Genomic DNA, 25,830 nt, shown 5'->3' on the forward strand with positions numbered 1-25,830 from the left:
TTCACTGTTCATCAAACCAACCCCATTTTTCTTGAGTGCTAGAAACCTGAACTCATAAATAACATATTTATACCATTAACATATCCATTTTTATTTTGGGGTTGTCATTTCCTTCTCTGGGGGTGTTCCCCACCCAGGGATTGAATCTGGGTCTCCTGCACTGAGGGTGGATTCTTTACCAACTAAGCCACCAGAGAAACCCTATTTTATATACTAGGCACCCATACAAAGATTTCAGTAGGGAAAAAAGATCTGAAACTAAAAAGGTTTGACCAACAAAATCATTTGTGCCACCTAGTGGTGACTGTTGCTGCTACTGCTAAGTCGCTTCAGTCGTGTCCGACTCTGTGCGACCCCATAGATGGCAGCCCACCAGGCTCCCCCGTCCCTGAGATTCTCCAGGCAAGAACACTGGAGTGGGTTGCCATTTCCTTCTCCAATGCATGAAAGTGATAAGTGCAAGTGAAGTTGCTCAGTTGTGTCCGACTCCTAGCGACCCCATGGACTGCAGCCTACCAGGTTCCTTCGTCCATGGGATTTTCCAGGCAAGAGTACTGGAGTGGGGTGCCATCGCCTTCTCCGATGACTATTAGCTTAAAGTAAGATTTGAGCATATCTGTGGCAACGGCAACCCACTCCAGTACTCTTGCCTGGAAAATCCCATGGGCGGAGCAGCGTAGTAGGCTGCAGTCCATGGGGTCGCTAAGAGTCGGACATGACCGAGTGACTTCACTTTCACGCATTGGAGAAGAAAATAGCAACCCACTCCAGTATTCTTGCCTGGGAATCCCATGGACAGAGGAACCTGGTGGGCTACAGTCCATGGGGTCACAAAGAGTTGGATGGACACAACTGAGCGTGCACATGTGCACACACCCACACACACACAGGCAATCACAATAAGAAAACTATTCTTGAATCCAGAATTACTCTGGAAGTATTAACAAAATAAGCAACAGCACTTAATTTCCTGGCGCACAGTTAAGTACTTCATCAATGTTAACTATTAGCAGATAGGAGACTTAGGGAGACAGAGGGAAAACAAAAGAACAAAGAGCAAGAGAAAGAAGGGAAAAGGAGTCTAGCATTCAGTATTTTCTAGTCCCAGCTCTCACACACAAATACACATTTAACTACCTTCCTCATAAATGTGAACCAAAAATACTCTTACCATCATTCTGTATGATACATTTCTACACTTTAAGAATTATTATTTAAGAAAAATGCTATTACCACCTTTTTGATAAGAAGCAAGAAAAACAGTCTCTTTACACTCATTTTTATTAAACAAATAAGGCTGGTAGTGGAACTTTTTTTATTTAATGCATAAACATAAGTCTCTTTATTAGAGAAATTGTACATATTGGTGAATATGGTCAATGGTCACATCTATGGGTTAATTCCTTAAAAATCAGAACCAATAATTAGGATAGATTCTATGCTCTCTTTGTTACATTGTGAAGTGTCTTGTGTAGTCATATTCTATTGTTGGAATGACAGCTTGTACAAATTTCAAGAAAATTAGAAGATACCTAGAGGTTTTTAGCTAAGGAAAATAGATTGGTAAATAGTTCTGATTTAAGCTAACATTGTAATTATCCATTTTATTAAGCAGTAACTCCTCAGAAAATACATAGAAGACAGAATCTTAAATCAATTATATTAAAAAAAAACATTATTCATGCAAGCTGGTGTCTATTCAACACAAGGCTCTCTACAACTTTAACAATGCCTGACTTATCCCGATTTAATATTTGCATATTAAGACTTCTTGAAGAGTACAAGTTCTTATTAGCCCAAATATTTTAATATATAAATAAGGACACTGTTGCACATATTTAAATGAGTGGGAAATGGCTTTCATACTGCCTATAAGTTTTTTAGAGTATGTTAGAAAATGAGACAGTGTGAAGAATACTCAGAATATGCCTCAGAATATAAAAATACTGAAGCAAAAGAACAAAAAATAGGTAAAAATCCTCCATAAGGACTGATTCTTGGTTAGTATATGTACCGGCCATAGAATCTGCTATACTGGACTGTCTTTAACAAATTCCTGAATCTTTTTCCTATGTTCCACTGCACTTAGAAACATTAAGAGCTTAATTTTTAATTGATGACTCAATTAGAATTACATAGAGTCTTCCAAGTTGCTATATAGCTTCAAAAACAGAGATGAAAATCTGGTTTGGACCCAAAACTCCTGGTTGTTTCACTATTACACCAGCTCAATATCTCTCTGAGGGACACACATTCTATTGGCAATGCTCCTGTTATCTATGGTTCCAAGCCAGTGGCAACCCCTCAGTCTATATCTAACAATGAGTGGCATGAACCACTCATTCCAGCTGTTTGGTGTTTGAACCATTGACTTTGGCTGCTTTTCACAAATCCAAGCTATGGGCACGTGTATTTCAGGATCCAGTAGTTCACTTAATCCCTCTTGTCAACCCCAGAAAAATAAACGGGTGCTCATATCTGGAGAAAATGAGAATACTGTATTTGAAGACTACCTGAAATAGAATTCATGAGCTTGTTACTTTTCTTCACTTCAGAGATCTCAGACTGACAAAACCCAACTTTACTTTTTACCTGATAGCAAAGTACACTTTTGATAACATGCTAAATTAGGAACATATCTGTGGAAAAGATATTCATGCGTTATCCTCTAAATTCAGAGGTTACTCATCTTTCATCAACAGATTAAGCGTTTTGAGTTTCTTTTCCATCAAGTGTTAACACTTATGAACTGCACACTCTCAGCCATTGCCTTCTGAACAAACAAAGGCACTTGGGAAGCTGCTACCTAGAAGCACATATTGCTCTGAAGCTCTGTAACAAAGCAGAGCGAACTGGTTCACACAGGGACATGTGCTCAACAACTGAACAAGGCCAGAACTATCACAATGGAACATTTTCCAAATAAAGATTCCCACTAAGATTTCCACATATGAAGGGCTAAATTTCTCAAAAAGGGGGGAAAAAAATCCCAGAAGCACTTTGCCTCTAGTCACATACACAGACAGGTAAGGATACATATGAACACCAAGTTCTCCCCCTCCTTCTGCAACAGTCTCAATGATTTTCTTCATCACCTCAGCATGCCTAAATGCAAAGAATAAATATTAGTATAGATCAACTGTATCAAAATAGGAAAAGCAAGTTTTTGTCTGTGAAAATTTTTACTGTCAGTGATTTTAATATATAACAGTAACTATGTAAAATATTCTCCTCCCTAATTTGCTGCCTAATTTGGAGGCTTTTTTTTTTTTTTTTCCAAAGCTGGCATCGTGGCTTTATTTTGTGCGCCGTGAGGGTGAAGGCAAGTTCCACCACTCCTCCCCGCCTAGTGTGTCCCAGGATGAAGGGGTACAGGAGGTGTGCTCGGTCAGGAGGCCTCGGGGCTGTGGCCCATGTGGGATACTGCTGAGGAGGAGGAGGGGCCAAGGAAAGAAGCTGCAGGACGGTGCAACTGATAAGCTGGAACCCTGTGTTTCTGATGGGACAGACTCAGGCAACGGGAGGGGGATAACTCCCCAACAAGCCAGACTGTTGAGTCATGCAGACAATTTTACTGGGGGAGGGGGTAATTTTAAAAAGCTATGGTAGTCACAAAGGAACACAATCGAACTAGTTAGCTTTCCTATAATGGGGGTGGAAGTGGGGTAGGGCAGAAAATCAGAGAAAAGGAAATCATGCCAGGGCACAACTACAGAGCAAGGGCTTTCTGCTCTGAGAAAAAAACAAGAATCCAACCAGACAAATTCAAAAAAGTTACAAGAAAACGGTTGATAAAAAACAACAACAAAGAGGTATTTATAATGCTGTGATTTTGATTGCTTAAATATTCAACTGAGAATAAGCCACAACTGAGTTAAAGAAAAGCCAGTTGGTCAAAGTTCACATATATTTTTTTTCAGATAAAAATTATCTGATTCTATTTAGAAAAAATTTTTTTGCCTTTATATAAAGGATATTTATCTAAAGTTTTCCACAAATCTTTTCATGGCCAACTGGTGAATCTCCTATGCTACATAAAACAGTGATATCAGAGTAATTACCTGAGCAAATTAACTGAGTAAGGGCATCATACAGAAGAAATGAACTTTTATATGTATCCTGGCTCAAATAACACCACTTCATTCTCTGAATACAACCTTCAGGACAGAGGCAGTCAACTTAGAAGATGACAGTAAATGTACTGGCCCTGAGAATATGAAGACATAATCTGAAGCAGCCAATGGCAAGGCCTAAAATGCCTTGATTATGTAGATAAGACTCAGTTTCACTTTTTTAGCCCTGTGAAAACACACTGATACAAAGAAATACCAAATTATAAAATGTACTTGATTTGGTAGGGTTGGAAACTTAACTGAAAAGTAGAGGAGAATAGAAATTTTGCACACATCTCCCTTCACTAACCAATAAAAGGAGATTAATATGTCACCTAGAAAAAGCACAAAGTTAACTTTATATTGCACATTCACAGAAAGATATCACAACGGAGCAAACCATTAGTATTTTTTAATCTAAAAAGAATCTTCCAAAATATTCTTAGAGCTAATAACAGGAGTAAAATCACAAAAACCTATACTGTAACACAACACACAAAAAACAAAAAACTATTCCTAATCAACTGAAACTCAGAAGAAATTGATATTTTTTTTGCCTTATATATTACTTAAATACAAGAACATTTCTAAGGAAGACAATAGAACTTTATTTATGAAGTAAATTTTTTTCTGTTCAGACACTGTTTATACAGACTCTCAAGTGGTAAATCCGTGAAGTGTACACACACACACCTGCATGGGTGAACTGAACACATAGGAGGCGGTGGGAGATGAGGGTGATTTTCAATGGTCACTGTTTTCTTCACATGATCTTGACTGATGTCTTCGTACATGTGCTCAACTGTTAAAGGCTGCCGTTGCTGAAACCACAAAAAATGCTTTGAAATTACTGTTTAAAAACTTTTAGGCCTAAACTTTAGTCTTTATAAATATACTTAGCCCCACCTTCCACATCATTTGCAATTTCAAATTCTATACTATTTAGAATCACCAGATTATCTGGGGCAAAGTACCAAGTAGGCAGGGAGGAGAGTCTGTCCATCAAGGCTATGTGACCTCAGCTATCATCCAATACAGAAAAAAGTCCGCAAAAAGGCAAGCTCAAAGCTATCAAAACGTTTTATAACTTTATAACATCTTTTAGGTCTATTTGTTTTCCATTTATAGTCATTGGAATGACAGGTTAAACAAGTTAATTTTATTTTTAGTTTTCCTTTAATTCAATTAAGTGAAAGTCTACAGGGAAAAAAACCTCACATGCAATATGATCATTCTGCAAATATCTATCTCTAATCCCAAACAAAATTTAATATAACACACCAACTTCAATTTTCCTCACATTTCGAAGGGGTAAGCTCTAGGGACCAAGGAATAAATGTTAACAGACTATTTCTGTTTAATCCTTAGCAGTGTTTCACATTGAATAATTCCTAGTTTCTTCAAAATAAGAATCAAATTCAACATTAATCACAAAATTACGAAACAAATGATTCCTAAAACTTTAAAGGCCAAAATATATACCCATGGACTTAATGACAAAAGAATTCAACTCTCAAATTTTAAATATTTACACTAAAACAAATTTTTCTTTTTACCTCATCATAGCCGAACAACCATAGTCTTGGTGTCTGGTAATATTTATCATATGTGATGTAAAGGTCATAAGTTCTGGTTTGCAAAATAGCATCTTCACCTCCAGCATCAGTTTTAGCTTTACAAGCTTCTACTATTTTCCTTGTATCTAGAGTAGCCTAGTAACAGTGGAGAAAAATTTACAACCATTAAAATCACTATGTGGTGTTTCAGCAAATCTTCCCATCCTATGTATTTTTTATTCAACAGCTGCTGCTGCTGCGTCGCTTCAGTCGTGTCCGACTCTGTGCGACCCCATAGACGGCAGCCCACCAGGCTCTCCCGTCCGTAGGATTCTCCAGGCAAGAACACTGGAGTGGGTTGCCATTTCCTTCTCCAATGTGTGAAAGTGAAGTCGTTCAGTCTTGTCCGACTAGTAGCGACCCCATGCACAGTAGCCCACCAGGCTCCTCTGTCCATGGGATTTTCTAGGCAAGAGCACAGGAGTGGCTTGCCATTGCCAACAGCAGATATAACAAAATTCAAAGCTAAAATGTTATATGCTATAAACAACGTACACATAAAAAACTCATTTGATAGATTAAGATAGTAGGAACACTAATCTCCAAGTTTACTAGCTAAAAATTAAAGAAAACTCGATTTACAAACCTCATCTGTTTCCAACAATCCACTCTCTTCATATTCTGTTATAAAAAGCAACAAAAGATTAATCAAGAGCAAAATAATTTCCTAAGCCAAATTACATATTACTTCAGAGAATGCAAAACCTGGGTTTTTGCTTTAGTTTGGACTGAAGATATTGAATAAATGAGAGAGCTAATTCTATATTTCTAAAGAAGCAGGTACTTTACCTAACAGTGCCAGAGAAAGTTCGCATACTTAAGGCTTGATCTATTACTAATACCAACTGGCAGGATAACACTGCAGAGTCCTTGGTGACTCCATAGGGTATGCAAAGATACTTATATAACTGCATAAGACAAGCTTGTTAAGGTCATCAGTGACTTCTACTTGCTGAATCCAGTGGTAAATTCCCGGTTTTCATCTTAATTGACCTCTTAAGAACACTTGTCTTGATTTATTTCTTCTTCCTTGCAAACTTTTCCTTCCTCAGCCTTTAAGATACTACATTTTCCTGGCTTTACTCCCACCTCACTAACTTTTCCTTCACTATCTCCTATGCTGGTCCTGTTCAACATCTACAGTAACCAAAAGCTGTTTTTGAAACTTGCCTCTTCTTCATCCACACCAACTCCCTTGAAGATTTCATCTAGTCCCAATGACTTTAAATGCTGATGACTCTTGAATTTATTCCCTTACTGCAAACATTGATACCCAATTGTTTATTTATGACTCGAATGAATGACTAGGGGGCAGCACAAGTATCACATATCAAAAACTGAGCTCCTGACTTCCCCTCCAAAGCCATTCACTCCCCATCTGAATAACATCTTTCTGCATACTCAGGTCACAAACCCTGGAGTCACATGTGACCACTCATGTCACATTCAATCCAGCAACAGATACTCTTTTGGCCCTACCCTCAAAATACCTAGAATCTTCAGTTTCTCATCACCCCCAGTTACCACCTAAGCCCATGTCACAGTCATTTCTTGCCTAGATTATCAAAATAGATGCCTAACTGTTGTCCCAAACCCCTTCAGTATTTATTCTCAACACTGCAGTCACAGCGATTCTTTTGAGATCTTAAAATCTCATTCTGTTGTTCCTTTACTTAAAAAAAACCCCAACAGCTTCTCATCTCAGAGTTAAAGCCAGGGCCCTACACCATCTTGTTCCCAGGTTACCTCTCTAACTCCATGCCTTACTACCCTCTCCTCACACCTCTCTAAACATAGGAGCCTCCTTGCAGTATTTATGTAAGTCATATATGTTCCCACTTCAGGGCCTTTGCACTCTTCCTCAGATAATCAAACAGCTTGTCCGCTTACTTCTTGTCAGGCTATACTCAAAAGGCATATCCTCAGTAAAGTTTCTCTTAACCAACCTATTTAAAAATTACAACACTCATCTTATGACAAGATTCTCTATCTCTGCCTGCCTTTACTTTTCTCCCTAACATATATAACCATCTGAGACAGTTTATGTTTTATCTATTGTTTTTGTCTGTGTTCCTATATCAAATATTATCTCTGTGAGATCATGTCTACCGCTTTATCTCCAGCACCAAACGTAGTATCTTATATATAGATACTGTCTTGCTCAATAAATATTTGCTGAAAAATGGATGAAAATTAACTATTATGTATCAATGACACTTTTTAAGCAAAATTCCATATATAGGAATTCTTTAATTCTATCCAAGGGAAATGTAACAAACATACTAGACGGTGGTCAGATATTTAAGGCAATTCTATAGCTTGAACTCTAAAAACTGTTCAGTTCAACTGCTCAGTCATGTCCAACTCTTTGTGACTGCACAGACTGCAGCACACCGGGCTTCCCTATCCATCACCAACTCCCGAAGCCTGCTCAAGCTCCTGTCCATCAAGTTAGTGACACCATCCAACCATCTCATCCTCTGTCATCCCCTTCTCCTCCTGTCTTCAATCGTGCCTAGCATCAGGGTCTTTTCTTATGAGTCAGTTCTTCACATCAGGTGGCCAAAGTACTGAAGTACTAAAACAGTACTTTATTCATAAGGTTTCCTGCTCCAACTTGACAACTGTATACCATTCAGAGACAGAATCCAGAAATGAGCATTTGTGCAAGAAGGTGGTCTGACAACTATGAAACTTCCACGTGGAAATGAATCTAAACAAGTAGATCTGAGCTGGGGTTTAGACGTGGATGTCTTGAGCGTAGACACGGTATATGAGGTTCCTGTGATCAATTTTGGTTACAAGTAAACTCATCTGGATTTCTTCAACGAATAGGAGCATACATGGAATTAAGGATAAAATTCTCACTAGAATCCAGGAACAGACATACAGCTAGGTTTCATGGAAGCTCAAAAGTAATTTAGGAAACAAAACTGAAAAGTACTTATTCTTTTTGAAAGGGACTTTTTAAGTCAAAGGCTTCCCTGGTGGCTCAGATGGTAAAAGAATCTTCCTGCAATGTAGGAGACCTGGGTTTGATCCCTGGGTTGGGAAGATGCCCTGGAGAAGGACATGGTAACCCACTCCAGTATGCCTGGAGAATCCCCGTGGACAGAGGAGACTGGCAGGCTACAGTCCAACCCATGAGGTCACAGTCAGACACAACTCAGCAACTAACACTTTCACTTTTTAAGTCAAGGCTACTCTGGTTGATTAGGCTAAGCTGCCGCCGCCTCTTCAGCAAACACCCTTGCCATCTCTACAGATACTACTTTCTACTTCTACATTCTATCTCACTAAATTCTAGGTACTGGGGGGATTTGGCCACCTTACAGCCTCCAAAATGCCTGCCCTGTCATTTTTCATATTCTCTTCCTTTTTCCAACTGCTAACCTCTCTGCCAAAGAATTGATGCTTTTGAACTGTGGTGTTGGAGAAGACTCTTGAGAGTCCCTCGTACCGCCAGGAGATCCAACCAGTCCATTCTAAGGGAGATCAATCCTGGGTGTTCATTGGAAGGACTGATGCTGAGGCTGAAGCTGCAATACTTTGGCCACCTCATGCGACGAGTTGACTCACTGGAAAAGACCCTGATGCTGGGAAAGGTTGGGGGCGGGAGGAGAAGGGGACGACCGAGAGTGAGATGGCTGGATGGCATCACCGACTCTGTGGACATGAGTTTGAGTGAACTCTGGGATTTGGTGATGGACAGGGAGGCCTGGCGTGCTGTGATTCATGCGGTCGCGGAGAGTCGGACACGACTGAGCGACTGAACTGAACTGAACCCTCTCTTGGTACATACATATATTCATATTTAAACTCTCAAAAAAAATCTAATGCAGTTTACACACCATTCTTCCTGCCAGACTACAGTCTCCAATTACAGAAGTTACAAGAGTAGATAAAAATCTACCTGGGAGTGCAGGGAGTGAGCAGAAAAAGACAGTGAAACACCAGAAAATAGCAACATTTAACAGCTAAGCAGAAGTAAAAGAGCCTGGGAAGAAGACTTAAACAGTCAAGGAAGGAAGAGGAAAATCCCATGTCATAAAAAACAAGGGAAAAGGTTAACAGAATCAAACAAATATACAGAGAAGTCGTATTATAAAGACAGACTGGGCTTAACAGAGAGGTTGTCCTGGTAACAGCAATTTCTTCCATCTAATTTTAAATATCTGAAATTTCATATAGAATATTATCATGCTAATGAAGTATGAAGTTTTGAATAGCCATATACTTTTAGACCTGTATTATACCATGTTCTGTTAGTACAACGGGTTTCAATCTCTTGTAACAATGATTCACTAACACATTAAGTCTCAACTCTCAACTGGCAATCCTAGGAAGGAACTTCAGATTCTCAGGAAGCAGTGGGAGGATTCCATATAGTTCAAAAAGCCCCATTAAGAATAACTATCATAAGGTTTAAGTAGTAAGATGCTACCAAAAATGAAAAAGAAAATACTAAATCCCTGAACAAATTTTCTTCTGTTCTGAAAGAATTTAGTAATTAGTTTAAGAATCTGTATCTTGTGGCTGTCTCCAGCATTAAATATTTACGATCAATACTGATCCAGCAGAAATAATGCTATCAAGGCCATGCTCTGGGTAAAGTCCAAGAGCAAGATAAGTTCAGCACTGATTAAATTTAAACTAAACAAATCCTCTCTAGGCTGTTAAATGTTAAAATTCAGAACTCAATAAAGTAGAATTCTTAATCCACACCAATAACATATATTCTACAATCAATACTCTATTGTGATTAAAACAAATCCGTAACACAAATACCTTCCATATCTGCAGCTTCTCCTTCATCTTCCTCTTCCTCCTCCTCACATAAAGCTGGGCAATCTTGGAGTTTTACGCTGTCCTTTGAAATTAATTATATTTAAAATCATTTAAATATGTTCATGAGTTCAAATACTGAGCACCCACATGCCAGCAAAGTGCTAACCACTGCAAAAGTAAGCATGATGAGATATTTCTTATACTCAAAAAACTCCTACTTCATATGATAAACCCACAAACCGATCATTAAAAACCATGTGCTAACCACTGTGACTGAAAAACAGAAGAAGTATCATAGAAGCACCAGGAGTCATTTAAAAATTGTTGCCAGTTGCACTTCTGACAAAACATATTTCTAGCTAACCAATTCACTAGTATTAGAAAGTCAGTTCAAAGTTAACTCATACACTTAAAGGTGAAATATATATATATATTTATAAATCACAATGCATTTACATGTTAATATTATTATAAATCAAATACTATCATATTCTCTAATTAAACATTCCTGGTTGAATTAAGCAATTACAATTATTATAACACATAAGATTTCTGTTCAATTACTTAACTATATCTGCATTAAAATGAAATAATGCTAACCAAAGACAAGCCTAATATACAATTACAATTTTCACAAAATTAATATTCTAAAAATCTGAATGGGGAGGGAGGTGGGAGGAGGGTTCAAGATGGGGAACACATGTACACCCGGGGCAGATTCATGTCAATGTATGGCAAAACAAATACAATAATGTAATTAGCCTCCAATTAAAATAAATACATTTAAAAAAATAAAAATAAAAATCTGAAGTCAATGTAGTAGGTCAAAAAACTGGACATTTAGTTTCACCTAATTTCTAATTTTAATAGTATGTATTCTAAGCACTAAATTATAGAAAAAAAATCATGTAAATTCTGTATTAAGTAGGAAATGACAGGGAAGATAAATTCCAGTTGTAAATTATTCCAAGTACTGAACCATTAGTAAGACATGAGAATGCCAAGTGGAATACTAAGTACCATATTAACCATTATTAAATTTATTAAAAATTCCTGAAAGGGTTTATCATAAACCTATCAAAACAATGGATCCACACTCTGCCATTTATTATTCCCAAAGTCTGATCCATACACATTAATCACTGGAATAAACAAGAGCTCCTGAAGCAGCAAAGCCATTTATGTAATTTCTCCTTAGTCAAATTCTCCAAAAAGCAGAACTTCAAAAGGATGAATTCTCAGACTAATGAACTGAACCTTAATCCCTAGCAAGCATAACGTTGTACATCAGAATAAGAAAATACCTTGTTTGGGTTTTTAACACCTTCTGTTAAGCCCCAGTAACAAATCCCAAAAGATCCAAATGACAAAAACACACAAAGATGATTATCTTAAACTAGGAACTACTGCAGCTGTTTCAGAAAGACAAAAAGAATGGTTACTCTGTCAAATATTCTATCCTCTAAGAGAATGGACTATTTAACAAAATAGTTAAGAAAATATAAAGGTGAAAGTGTTTTCCATTATTTCATATTATTTCAAACAACTATATAAAAATATGAAGACAACTGTAATCATTCTTTAGAAATGAAAAGCTAATATAGATAGTCTAAATTAACTGAAAAGTTTCAAGCAGAAAATTTCTACACAATTGTATATTTTTACCCTTCCTTCAAATAAACTGTATAATATAACCCAACTGATTTAGCTTTCATTCATTCAAAACGTCATGATTTTGGATGCTATAAAGCTTCCTTTAAATTTTCAAAATTAAAAACAGAACAAAAAACAAAAACCCCTCAAGTTAGCAGTAAATTAAGAAACTTCAGAAGAAATGAATAAACTGCTTAAGACAATGTTTAAACTACAAATTTAAACACGATATTATCAGCAATCTATTACAGTAATCAGCAAGTAAGTAAATCCCCTCAAAAACCTTCACCTACAGAATGTGTGGGACTTCTGTTTAAAAATAAAAAGCCATTTCTTATAAACTGCCCTAGAAATCGTCCCAAATAGTAAAAGTTTATAGATTTTAACCAGTTACAGTCTCAGAAAATGTTTTTCTTAACCATTTGACAGAGTAAAGAAAAGAGAAGCTCTGGGAAACAGTAGTGTTTTGGTATGCTGATGCAGAAAAATGAGAGGAAATAAAATAGCTGGAATTTAAAAGAGTTGATAATAAATACTGATAGTAAGAGTTTGCATATGAATGATATGAATAACCTCAAAGTAAATATACAAGCAAATAACTAGGTCACTGAATTTAAAAACATAACTAATTAACCATTACCTTGCTTTCCAGTGTAATCTCCTTAACTGCTTCGGTTATTCCTCCAATACCTGTTTAAAATTCAGCAGAAAATAACTAAAATTAAGTCGTAAAGATCTTCAATTTACTTGATTTGAGCAATATAAAAACACTTTTAACATTATCTAAATTCTGAAAGTTCTCTGAAATGAGAAAGCAATGTTAGCAGCACTTCTACAAATGAACTCTAATAGGAATAAATGATCACAAAGGTACTTCTCAAAATTAAGAATAATAACTTTTAAAATATCAGTTTAATATTTTACCATAAATTATCCTAGCCTATCTTTCCTCATTTAGTATCCTTCATTTATTTTATTTACTTTCCTTGTGTGAGCCTATCAAAATAAATATTCTCAGAAAGTAAAGAGACTATAGGGGTCATACAACCTGCAACGAAATTTTCTCAATAACATAATGGTTATGTTAAATATGCTATTTGCCTCAGAGATCTAGGACATCCAAAGGAAGTAATATCACATCAGATTTATATGAGACTTCCTATTTTACTGCTTTTATATTTTATATAGTCCTCACAAACACTATTTTGTAAGGTAGTCACAGTAATGGTTTCTCCCTATAAAGAAATGAAGTCTCCAGAGAAAGAAACTTGTATAAATCTTACAGTTACATGAAGAACCTGGGATTCAAACCCACATCTGCTTTTCGGTTCAATGCTCTGTCCACTGAACCTCATTAAGCAACTACCTTGGAAACCACTTATCTCCATGAAGGTGACATTAAGAAGATGGCAGGATCCTAAATCAGCTAAATAATATTTCTAATTCAAAATATCCATCAGTGTTTTCAAATGATTCAACAAGGATGGGAAACAGTAAAGAAAAAAAAAAACCCTAAACACAAAATATGCTTTGCTCCTTTATCTTCTGAAGCTTTGATGTATCCGTTCAATACATCCAATCCAAAAACTTACTTTCAAATAGAAAATGTCAGTCACAATCCACAACTCGAGCATAAAGCTTTTATATCAGAGTAGAAATTAAAAGACGCTTGCTCCTTGGAAGGAAAGTTATGACCAACCTTGATAGTATATTAAAAAGCAGAGACATTACTTTGCCAACCAAGGTCCGTCTAGTCAAGGTAATGGTTTTTCCCGTGGTCATGTATGGATGTGAGAGTTGGACTGTGAAGAAGGCTGATCGCCGAAGAATCGATGCTTTTGAACTGTGGTGTTGGAGAAGACTCTTGAGAGTCCCTTATACTGCAAGGAGATCCAACCAGTCCATTCTAGAGGAGATCAATCCTGGATGTTCATTGGAGGGACTGATGCTAAAGCTGAAACTGCAATACTTTGGCCACCTCATGCGACGAGTTGACTCACTGGAAAAGACTCTGATGCTGGGAAAGGTTGGGGGCGGGAGGAGAAGGGGACGACGGAGAATGAGATGGCTGGATGGCATCACCGACTCGATGGACATGAGTTTGAGTGAACTCCGGGAGTTGGTGATGGACAGGGAGGCCTGGCGTGCTGTGATTCATGGGGTCGCGGAGAGTCGGACACGACTGAGCGACTGAACTGAACTGAACTGAACTGAACTGAGTTTTTCTAGAAATTATTTATAATAGGTATGATTATTAACATAATCGATTTCTATTACAACTCACTGAGACTACTTCACAGAAACAAAGAAAATAAACCTCTTCAATCCATCTAAATATAATGCAGTAGCATCCCATTAAATCAGACTCTCCTAAAAGGAGGACATATTGGAAAAGAAAAAGAAAGCTGAAAGGATTCTAATGAAGGTAACACTGTATCAGTTGTGATGGTTAATCACATATTGTCAACTTTGGTAGGTTATTGTATCCCATAGTTTGATCAAACAGCAGTCTAAATGTTACTTCTGAAGGTTATTTTTAAAAAGTGCTTAACACTTAAATCAGTATACTTAGAGTAAAGCAGATCACTCTCCATAATGTAGGTGAGCCTCATTCAATCAGCAGATGGTTAAGAAAAAGACACTTAGTCACTTAAGACTTTTTTTCTTAATAAGAGACTTTTTTTTCTTAAGAAAAAAGAGGATGTGGAGAGAAAGGAACCCTCTTAGACTGTTGGTGGGAATGCAAACTAGTACAGCCACTATGGAGAACAGTGTGGAGATTCCTCAAAAAACTGGAAATAGAACTGCCATATGATCCAGCAATCGCACTCCTGGGCATACACACCGAGGAAACCAGAATTGAAAGAGACACATGTACTCCAGTGTTCACTGCAGCACTGTTTGTAATAGCCAGGACATGGAAGCAACCTAGATGTCCATCTGCAGACGAATGGATAAGAAAGCTTTGGTACATATACACAATGGACTATTATTCAGCCATTAAAAAGAATACATTTGAATCAGTTCTAATGAGGTGGATGAAACTGGAGCCTATTATACAGAGTGAAGTAAGCCAGAAAGAAAAACACCAATACAGCATACTAACGAATATATATGGAATTTAGAAAGATGCAAATGATAACCCTGTATACGAGACAGCAAAAGAGACACAGATGTATAGAACAGTCTTTGGGACTCTGTGGGAGAGGGTGAGGGTGGGATGATTTGGGAGAATGGCATTGAAACACGTATGTTGTCATATGTGAAACGAATCACTAGTTCAGGGTCAATGCATGTTATAGGATGCTTGGGGCTGGCATGCAGAGATGACCCAGAGGGAGGATAAAGGGAGGAGGGAGGTGGGAGGGGGGTTCAGGAGGGGGAACTTATGTAAACCCGGGGCGAATTCATGTCAATGTATGGCAAAACCAACCAATATAATATTGTAAAATAATTTGCCTCCAATAAAAAATTAATTACAAAAAAAAAAAAAATAAAACAACCGAAAAAAAAAAAAAGAAAAACAGACTGAGTCTCTAGAGGAATTAACTCTGCTTCCAGACTGGCCTCAGACTCTAGTGGTATCAACTGACCATTACTAGTCTTCAGTAAGACTGGAGCCGGCCCGTTACATTTCAAAACTGCTAGCTTCCACAATCATGTAAGGACTACCCCAATGGCTTAGCGGGTGAAGAATCTGCCTGCGATGCAGGACACACCAGTTTGATTCCTGAGTCAGGAAGATGCCCTGGAGAAGGGACAGGCTACCCACTCTAGTATTCTTGGGCTATCCTGGTGGCTCAGACCATAAAGAATCTGCCTGCAATGTGGAGACCTGGTTCAATTCCTGGGTTGGGTAGATCCCCTGGAGGAAGGGATATCCGGCAACCCACTCTAGTATTCTGGCCTGGAGAATCCCCATTGTCAGAGGGGCCTGGCAGGCTACAGTCCATGGGGGCTCAAAGAATTGGACACAACTGAGTGACTAAGGACAGCACAGCACAATCATTCCAACACCTGCTTATCTCTGTGATGAATACCTTTGTAAGTATGCACCTGGATTCTGGGACAGGGATTAAGGAATACAACTGGACAACTGAGAGGCTCACTGACTTGATATCAGAAACATAGTGCTATAACTAGTGGCTCTACTCTATCAACAGGCAATTTCTTACAGATGTGCCATCCACATCTTCCAGTAATGAAGACAAAAACAGAAAAATGGAAAGATTTTGGAAAGATGCAGGGGAAAAAACATACAAAAAGTCTAACAGCACTACTCAGTTGAGGAAAGAGGATGATTCTGAAATTATTTTAAGAAGTTGTTCAAGCTGCTATTTTCTCTAGGCCTTGACATAACAATATTCAACTCATTAAGGAACAAGAAAGCTTCAAATCAAGGAACTCAAGTCCTGAATCTATTTCCGAATCATCTAAGGAAACAGATGGCAGTGTCCTTTACTCAGAGCAGAGGAAAAACGAACTTAAGAGGTACTTTTTCCTGTGCAGATTATTTAGCCCTCTGACTACTACAGTGAATCTCAACTGAGAGCAATAATTTTGCCTTCATGGTATATTTGGCAGCGTAGCGGCGGGCTTCCGTCTGTGGGGTCGCACAGTCAGACACGACTGAAGCGACTTAGCAGCAGCAGTGGCAGTGGCAAGTAGCACGGTACTGTAGAAAGTGGTACACTCCAAGGGCATTTGTTCCTGATTTGTTCTCCAGCTTCTTTTCAGGTAAAAATCTTCTGGTTCAAAACTATGCCTTGTGTTACTTTCTTTTTTTTTAAAATCAAGGCTGTTATAAAAGATTGCAAAAGAGTTTAAAACAAATTAAACACATGCCATTCAATTCTCCTTTTACCTGTATTATGATAAGTATCTACCCATCCCCCATCGCCATCATCTTCTTCAATGATAGCTTCCAATTCATCTGAATATTCCATCTGTTTACACCGCTTGTAGCATGGAACTATAAAGAAATGGAAAGGGCAGTTACTAGGATATATTCTGCTTCCTGTAAATCCATTTTAAAAAGAGAGTTTATTCCATAAAATATACTCCTACCACCAAAATATTAAATAAATATTATATTTTATTTCTAATAAGAGTATTTAAGAGTTACACTCAACCCACAGACACATAATTATTTGAGGACACTTATCTTTCCCTAAATAGCTTGTGAGAGGACAAGCAGAAAGGCTCTAAGAGTCACTAGAGTGTTCAAAGTATTCTCTACCTTTATGATCTGTGATCAGCAAACCTGAAGTCAGAGATGACACTGTTCAACCTCAGGCTAATGAATAACATATCATTTTAGTGGCTTTACTCTTAGAACATGGAGGCACGACTTGTCATACTCGGAGGTGATAGAGGTGACCTCTGGTTTACAATGTTAAAGTAACTTTCAATATGAGCTTCATAATTTGTATTTAAGCTCCAGCTATTAATAATGCATAAACCAGTGTAAAGTTCACTAATCTGCTAAACTTTACTCTCTTACACAAATTGGTGCCAAGTTCTTCATATAGCATATGCTTCGATCAACGGGTATTATTCATATAAGCCTAAAACTGAAAAATTATAAGGTAAAAACATTACAGTGTGGGGTCAACAAATGCTATTAATCTCTTGACTTTTTTAAAAAACAAGCAAGATACACATGAGCAATCCCATCAAAAACTATACTGTAGGAAATAAAAAACTGATGTTGTGTACGTTTTCCCTTTCCTACAATGAGTAGAACACAAATCAACGTATTGTTATGTCATTAGACAGTGATTATAACAATCTTCTGATGTTGTTTTCATAATAACCTCATTAACTTCATAAATACTTGTTTCAGAAACACGTTTGTGCCCACAGGTAATCTTTCAGTAACACAATGGATAATAAAACCTCTAGCTTTGAGATTTTAGGTATCAAAGGTAGTATCAATTATACCTTCCGCGAAAAACTTAGGTTTAAAAAAGGATGATATTCAGTAGCTGAAAAGATTATAATTATGAAGTCCACTTAGAAGATCCAACATGGGGACTTCCTTGGCAGACCTGCTGTTATGCCTCTGCACTTCCACTGGAGGGCGCATGGATTCAATCTCTGGCCAGGGAACTAAGACCCTGTACACCATTGGAGTCCATGCAGCAAACAAACAAAAAAAGCCTGAGAAGAAGTCCAATTTTGCTTAGAGCCATTCTCCTCATCATAAACGTACACTTTTTTTGGCAAAAGAAATAACAAAATGGAAGGAGATAAAATCAAGTATGGAAAAAAAATAGTCTACCATAGAAAATTCATAGGAAAAGAGAACTTTTCCATAGGGAAAGGCTACCCATTCCAGTACTCTGGCCTGGAGAATTCCATGGACTGTCCATGAGGTCACAGAGTTAGACATGACTGAATGACTTTCACTTTCATATAACATTCAGAATTTCATTAAATTTCCAACTTTCTGTCGGAGAGAAGCTAGAAGTACAGCTTTAAGCACAAATTACAATCAGCACAGAGGAGGAACAAGATGGCGTAATAGGTGGACATGGAATATATCTCTCTCCACAGATCCATCAGGAATATACCTTCAGACACAGAAGTGCTTTTCTTCCAAGGAGCAAAGGCCTTTTAATTTCAAGGCTGCAGTCATCATCTGCAGTGATTTTGGAGTCATTTAGGCTGTCACAAATCAGCTGTTTTCCTCTCAGCCTTAAATGTTTCTCCTGTGACTCAGACGCCCCAGTGTGGGGATCAGACCCCTGCTTCAGTTCCCCCACTCACCGAGGGCAGAGGATGAGATTGTTGGATGGCATCACTGACTCAATGGACATGAGTGAGTAAACCCCGGGAGTTGGGGATGGACAGGGAGGCCTGGCGTGCAGTCCATGGGGTAGGAAAGAGTCGGACACGACTGAGCAACTGAACTGACTGAAATGGAATGAGAATCAGACAGTCCTTGCCGCAGCCATACATACCCTACATGGCGCAGTGGCTGGGAGCTGGAGTTTAGGGACTGTGGAGCAATCCCAGGGCGAGGGCTGCTGTTGACTGAGGAGAAATGGATTGAGGGGATGTGAAGGAGGAGACTGTGGTGGGAAATGATGATGGAGGAAAGCTGGGCAGTCAAGGAAGCAAGGCAATATGGCTGAGTTATGCGTAGGGGGTAGAGCCATAACCATAACCTCTCTCCCCTGACACACCAGCATCAGCAGCTGAACAATAGAGAGGCTAGCCCATCAAATGCCTGATGCACTGAATTACAAAGCAGGACCCCACCCAGGGTGCCCCTGTAAGTGCCTGACACGCTGATCTACAGAGTAGGATCCCAGGCAGGGGGTCCCCCTATGTGCCCGATGTGCTGAACAACAGAAAAGGACCCCACACAAGGGAGCCCTGTAAGTGCCTGAACGGGCAGAGCTACTACGGAGAAAAACTGGCCAAACAGACCTTCTGATCGCCAGCTCCAAGAGGTTCAGAAAAACTGACAGGGCCATAACTCCTGCGGCAGAGGTAGTCCATGTCCTTGCACACTTGGCGCCGCAAGGGTACCCGCAAGCCAAGCAGCTGCACTACCTTCACGCTCAACTCACTGGGGCAGAGCTGCCACAGGCAAAAAAGTCTTGTGTCTAAGCACACAGGGTCTCTTAGGTCGTGTTGAACTCTTTGCGACCTTGTGGACTGTGGCCTGCCAGCCTTCTCTGTCAGGGAGGCGGGTTCTCCAGGCAAGAATACTGGAGATATCGGCCAATGCTGCTGCTAAGTCGCTTCAAGTCGTGTCCAACTGTGTGACCCCATAGACGAGAGCCCACCAAGCTCCTCTGTCCCAGGGATTCTCTAGGCAACAATACTGGAGTCGGTTGCCATTTCCTTCTCCAATATTGGCCAATACTGGTTGCCAAACCCTTCGAGAGCACTATATTTCCTGCTGCCTGAGCCTCCAACTCCTCTGAGTTCCTGGTGCTGCCAGAACCCCTGCAACGCAAGCAGCTGGCCCTCACAGGGGCAAACCCAGGTCTTCCAGGGCAGCCTCAGGAGCAAACCCCAGTGGACAACCCATATTCAGAGATGGGGATAAAACCACAATTGAAACCCAGGGGAAGTGTCACTAAGGAAAAAGACCCAAAACCCTCCTACCAGCTGTATAACCTGCAGATTAAATTCACACAATCAACTAGGCAGATTTTGAGTCTGTGAAACATATAAAAGGTCATTGAGAGCTCCCACAAAAGAAAACGCACTAGTTCTGGTAGCTGTGGACACCGGAGGCAAGAACATGTAGAAGGACCAGATTAGAATCTGAGCTGCCCTCACAGCAGGTCCAGAGATCAGCAGTGTCAGAGGGCATCCTAGGGAGGTAAAGTGAACTGCGACTCCCAGTGAGGGAAAGTACTGACAGCAGTGACTCAAGAAAAACATTTATGCTTATGTTTTGACTTTTTCTGTAGATTCTTCTGGATTTTTCCCCCTTCTTTTATTGGCACTATGAAATCTAACTAAGCTTTTGAGCTTATTCTTTCCTCAGTCACATTTTTTATTGCTGTTATAAACCTCTGCCTCTGTATTGGGCTTTTGCAGTTAGGGGAGTTCTTTTTTAATTTTTTAAACCTATTATTTTTTTTCTACATTTATTCCTCCGTTTGCTTTTCCTACTGTTCTTTTCCCCTTGCAGTTAACCTAAAATGTATATAAATCTCTTCTTTATCTATCTCTATTTAACTCTGAATATCTATTCTTTCTTTTCCTTCTTTACTTTAGTCTCAATATAATTGTTAGTTTTATTTTCATTGCTTTCTACCCTAATTGGTACCTTGCTTTAGTTCTGTTTTCCAGTTTGTGCTTTATAAAGTTTTGTTCTGGTGGATATAATTTTTGGTCCCCTTTGTTCACCAGGTCAATCTATTGTACTTTATTTTTGTTGGACTGTTTTGAATTTGCTTATGGGTATATATGTATATGTGTATATTCAGTCACACTTTTAATAGTCATTATAAACCTCTTCCTCTACACTGAGCCTTTGAAGTTTTGTGGAGTTTTCCTTTTCCCTTCTTCCATACTTTTCCTGTGCTCTATTTCATAATTTTAATTTTCTTAAAGCTATTATACTTTTCTTCCTTTGTTTGCCTTTCCTACTGTTCTCTCCCCGTTGCAGTTAATCTTCAATGTATATAAATCGTCTTCATGTACCTCTATTTAACATTGAATAGCTACTCTTTCGTTCCTCTCAACATATTTGTTACTATTATTTTCATTGCTTTATTCCCCAACTGGCACCTTGCTTTAGTTTTGTTTTCCAGTTGGTGCTTTAGTTAAGTGTTGTTCTTAACTGGTAAATATAATCTTTGATTTCCCGTGGTAGATGGGTCAATCTATTGTACTTTATTTTGTTGGACTGTTTTGATTTTGCTCACAGGTATATGTGTATATGTGTATATACCATTATTTTAAGTATTATTTGCCTGACTTTACAACTGCCATTTGTCTGGCGTTCATCTTTGGTTTCTCATTATGGATATTTGTTCTAATCTCACTTAATGCCGTAACAAACCACTTGTGGAATCTTCGTTCCTGACCAGAGATCAAGTCCTGAGCCTTTGGAGTGGCAGCACTGACTCCAAGACCCTAGACTACCAGAAAACTAACTCTGCTGCTGCTGCTAAGTCGCTTCAGTCGTGTCCGACTCTGTGCGACCCCATAGACGGCAGCCGACCAGGCTCCGCTGTCCCTGGGATTCTAAAGGCAAGAACACTGGAGTGGGTTGCCATTTCCTTCTCCAATGTGTGAAAGTGAAAAGTGAAAGTAAAGTCGCTCAGTCGTGTCTGAATAGTAACGACCCCATGGACTGCAGCCCACCAGGCTCCTCTGTGCATGCGATTTTCTAGGCAAGAGTACTGGATTGGCTTGCCGTTGCCTTCTCTGGAACTAACTCTAGGGAGTATCAAATAGTGAGAACTCCCACAAAGGAAATCACCTGAATACAAGACCCAGCATCACCCAACCACCAGTAGCACCCTGTGCAGGATGCCTCATCTAAACAAACAAAACAAAACTACAGTCATCAGCAGACAGGATTATCACCTCACTCAGCCTTGGCCATCAGAGGAATAACAAACAAACAAACATTCAGCACAAATCTCACCCTATAAGAAGCTTACACAAACCACTAGACCAACCTTTAGAGGGCAGAAACCAAAAGGAAGAAAGAATTCAACCTTGAAGCATAGGGAAAAGAGACCTCAAACACAGTAAGTTAAAAAAAAAAAAAAAAGAAACAGCAGAGAAATGCTACACAAATGAAGGAACAAACCAGAAAGACAGAAGTCCAAATAAATAAAGAGAAAATAGGCAAACTACCTGGAAAAGAATTCAGAATAATGATAGTAAGATGATCAAAAACCTTGGAAACAAAATGGAAAAAACACAAGACTCAACAAAGACCTAGAGTTAAGAAGAAACATACAAACAACACAATTACTGAAAATGAAAATACTCTAGAAGGAATCAATGCAGAATATCTGAAGCAGAAGAATGAATTAGTGAGCTGGAAGATAAAACGGTGGAGATAACTTCTGAAGAGCAAAATAAAATAGAAAGAATGAAAAGAACCGAGGACAGTCTCAGAGACCTCTGGGACCATATCACATGTATGAACATTCGAATTACAGGGATCCCAGAAGAAGAGAAAAAGAAATGGTATGAGAAAATTTTTGAAGAGATTATACCTGAAAATTTCCCCAACATGGAAAAGAAAATAGTCAATCAAGTCCAAGAGGTACAAAGAATCCCATAAAGGATAAACCCAAGGAGAAACATGCCAAGTCACATACTAATCAAACTAACAAAGGCTAGACACAAAGGAAGAATATTAAAAGCGGCAAGGGAGAAGCAATAAGTAATACACAAGGGAAACCCCATGCGTTTAACAGCAGATATTGCAGGCCAGAAGGAATGGCAGGATAATATTTAAAGTAATGAAAGGCAAAAATCTACAACCAAGATCACTGTACCCGACAAGGATCTCATTCAAAATTGATGGAGAAATAAAAAGCTTTTCAGACAAGCAAAAGTTAAGAGAATTCAGTACCACCAAACCAGCTTTACAACAAACTCTAAACGGATTTATATGGTCAAGGAACACAAGAGAAGAAAAAAGATCTACAAGATCAACCTCAAACAATTAAGAAAAAGACAACAGGAATATATATATCAATAATTAATTCAAATGTAAATGGATTAAATGCTCCAACCAAAAGACACAGACTGGCTAAATGGATACAAAAACAAGACCCATAGACAGGCTGTCTACAAGAAACCCACTTCAGACCTAAGGACACATATAGACTGAAAGTGAGAGAATGGAAAAATACATTCCATGCAAATGGGAAGAAAAAGAAAGCTGGAATAGCTATCCTCATATCAGACAAAATAGACCTTAAAATAAAGAGATAAGGAAGGACACGACATAATGATCAAGGGATCAATCCAAGAGGAAGACATAACAATTGTAAAAATCTAAGCACCCAACATAGCAGCACCTCAATACATAAGACAAACACTAACAGCCATAAAAGGAGAAACTGACAGTAACACAATAATAGTAGGAGACTTTAACACCCCACTCACACCAATGGACAGATCATTAAAACAGAAAATTAATAAGGAAACACAAGTCTTAAATGATACATTAGATGAGATGGACCTCATTGATATCTTCAGGACATCCCATCCAAACGCAGAATACATTTTCTTCTCAAGTGCACATGGAACATTCTCCAGGACAGACCACAGCTTGGGTCACAAATCACACCTCAGTAAATTAAAGAAAAATGAAATCATATGAAGCATCTTTTCCCACCACAATGCTATGAGACTAGATTACAATTATAAGAAAAAAAGTTTAAGAAACACAAACACATGGAGATAAAACAACACATTTCTAAATAACCAACAGGTTCCTGAAGGAATCAAAAGAGAAATCAAAATATTTCTAGAAACAAATGACAATGAAAACACAACTCAAAACCTAGGGGATGCAGCAAAAGCAGTTCTAAGAGGGAAGTTTATAGCAATATAATCCTACCTCAAGAAACATGAAAAACCAAATAGACAAGCTAACTTTACAACTGAAAACAGAAGAACAAAAAAACCCCAAAATTAGTAGAAGGAAAGATATCATAAAAGATCCCAGCAGAAATAAATGACAAAGAAATGAAAGAAATAACAGTAAACATTAATAAAACTAAAAGCTGGTTCTTTGAGAAGATAAACAAAATTGACAAACCTTTAGCCAGACTCATCAAGAACAAGAGAGAAGAATCAAATCAACAAAGTTAGAAATGAAAAAGGAGAGGTTACAGCAGACAGTGCAGAAATACAAAGTATTATGAGAGACTATTATGAACAACTATACGGCAACAAACGGAGAAGGCAATGGCAACCCACTCCAGTTCTCCTGCCGGGAGAATCCCATGGATGGACGAGCCTGGTAGGCTGCGCTCCATGGGGTCGCTAAGAGTCAGGCATGACTGAGAGTCTTCACTTTCACATTCATGCATTGGAGAAGGAAATGGTAACCCACTCCAGGGTTCTTGCCTGGAGAATCCCAGGGACGGGGGAGCCTGGTGGGCTGCCGTCTATGGGGTCGCACAGAGTCGGACACGACTGAAGCAACTTAGCAGCAGCAGCAGCAGCATACAGCAATAAAATGGATAACCTGGAAGAAATGGACAGGTTCTTAGAAAAGTTCAATCTTCCAAGACTGAACCAGGAAGAAATAGAAATTATGAACAACCCAATTGCAAGCACTGAAATTGAAGCTGTGATCAAAAATCTCACAAAAAACAAAAGCCCAGGACCAGATGGCTTCACAGGAGAATTCTATCAAACATTCAGAGATGAGCTAATGCCTATCCTTCTAAAACTCTTTCAAAAAATTTTAGAGGAAGGAGAACTTCCAAACTCACTCACTCTACATCACCCTGACACCAAAACCAGACAAAGAAGATAAAAAAAGAGAAAACTACGGGCCCATATCACTAATGAACACTGACGCAAAAATCCTCAACAAAATTTTAGCAAACAGAATTCAACACATCAAAAAGCTCATACCCCCTTGTGGCTCAGCTGGTAAAGAATCTGCCTGCAATGCGGGAGACCTGGGTTCGATCCCTGGGTTGGGAAGATCCCCTGGAGAAGGGAAAGGCTACCCATTCCAGTATTCTGGCCTGGAGAATTCCATGGACTATCCATGGAGTCGCAAAGAGTCGGACACGACTGAGTGACTTTCATTTCATTTTCATGCAAGGATTCTTCAATACAAGCAAATCAGTCAATGTGATACACCATATTAATAAATTGAAAGATAAAAACCATATGATCATCTCAATTGATGCAGAAAAAGCCTTTGACAAAATTCAGCACCCATTTATGATTAAAACTCTTCAAAAAATGGGCACAGAAGGAACCTACCTCAACACAGTAATGGCCACATATGATAAGCCCACAGCAAACACTAAGCTCAATGGTGAGAAACTGAAAGCATTCCCCCTAAGATCAGGAACGACATAAGTGTCCACTTTCGTCACCTCTATTCAACATAGTTCTGGAAGTCCTAGCTAAAGCAGTCAGATAAGGAAAAAAAATAAAAGGAATCCAGATCAGAAAAGAAGTAAAGC

At 38.6% G+C, this 25,830-nt stretch overlaps 1 protein-coding gene across 2 annotated transcripts in view; it reads right to left on the minus strand.

Moving 5' to 3' along the window:
* Window positions 1–1,263: 1,263 nt before the first annotated feature.
* The window catches only part of ATG3 (autophagy related 3), a 38,742-nt gene continuing 14,175 nt past the window's right edge, over window positions 1,264–25,830 (minus strand). For both annotated transcript variants that reach the window (XM_088836931.1, XM_055422485.1), the window contains exons 5-12: window positions 17,034–17,141; window positions 12,810–12,859; window positions 10,517–10,598; window positions 6,315–6,349; window positions 5,669–5,824; window positions 4,806–4,933; window positions 3,037–3,105; window positions 1,264–1,532 (exon numbers count right to left, since the gene is read on the minus strand). In XM_088836931.1, the coding sequence (XP_088693057.1) occupies window positions 1,451–1,532; window positions 3,037–3,105; window positions 4,806–4,933; window positions 5,669–5,824; window positions 6,315–6,349; window positions 10,517–10,598; window positions 12,810–12,859; window positions 17,034–17,141 (710 nt within the window). In that variant the 3' untranslated portion in view covers window positions 1,264–1,450. The remainder of the gene's footprint in view (window positions 1,533–3,036; window positions 3,106–4,805; window positions 4,934–5,668; window positions 5,825–6,314; window positions 6,350–10,516; window positions 10,599–12,809; window positions 12,860–17,033; window positions 17,142–25,830) is intronic.

The sequence above is a fragment of the Moschus berezovskii genome, chromosome 1, assembly GCF_049115385.1.
Source record: "Moschus berezovskii isolate FMDL1 chromosome 1, NW_MosBer_1.0, whole genome shotgun sequence".
Lineage (NCBI taxonomy): Eukaryota > Metazoa > Chordata > Mammalia > Artiodactyla > Moschidae > Moschus > Moschus berezovskii.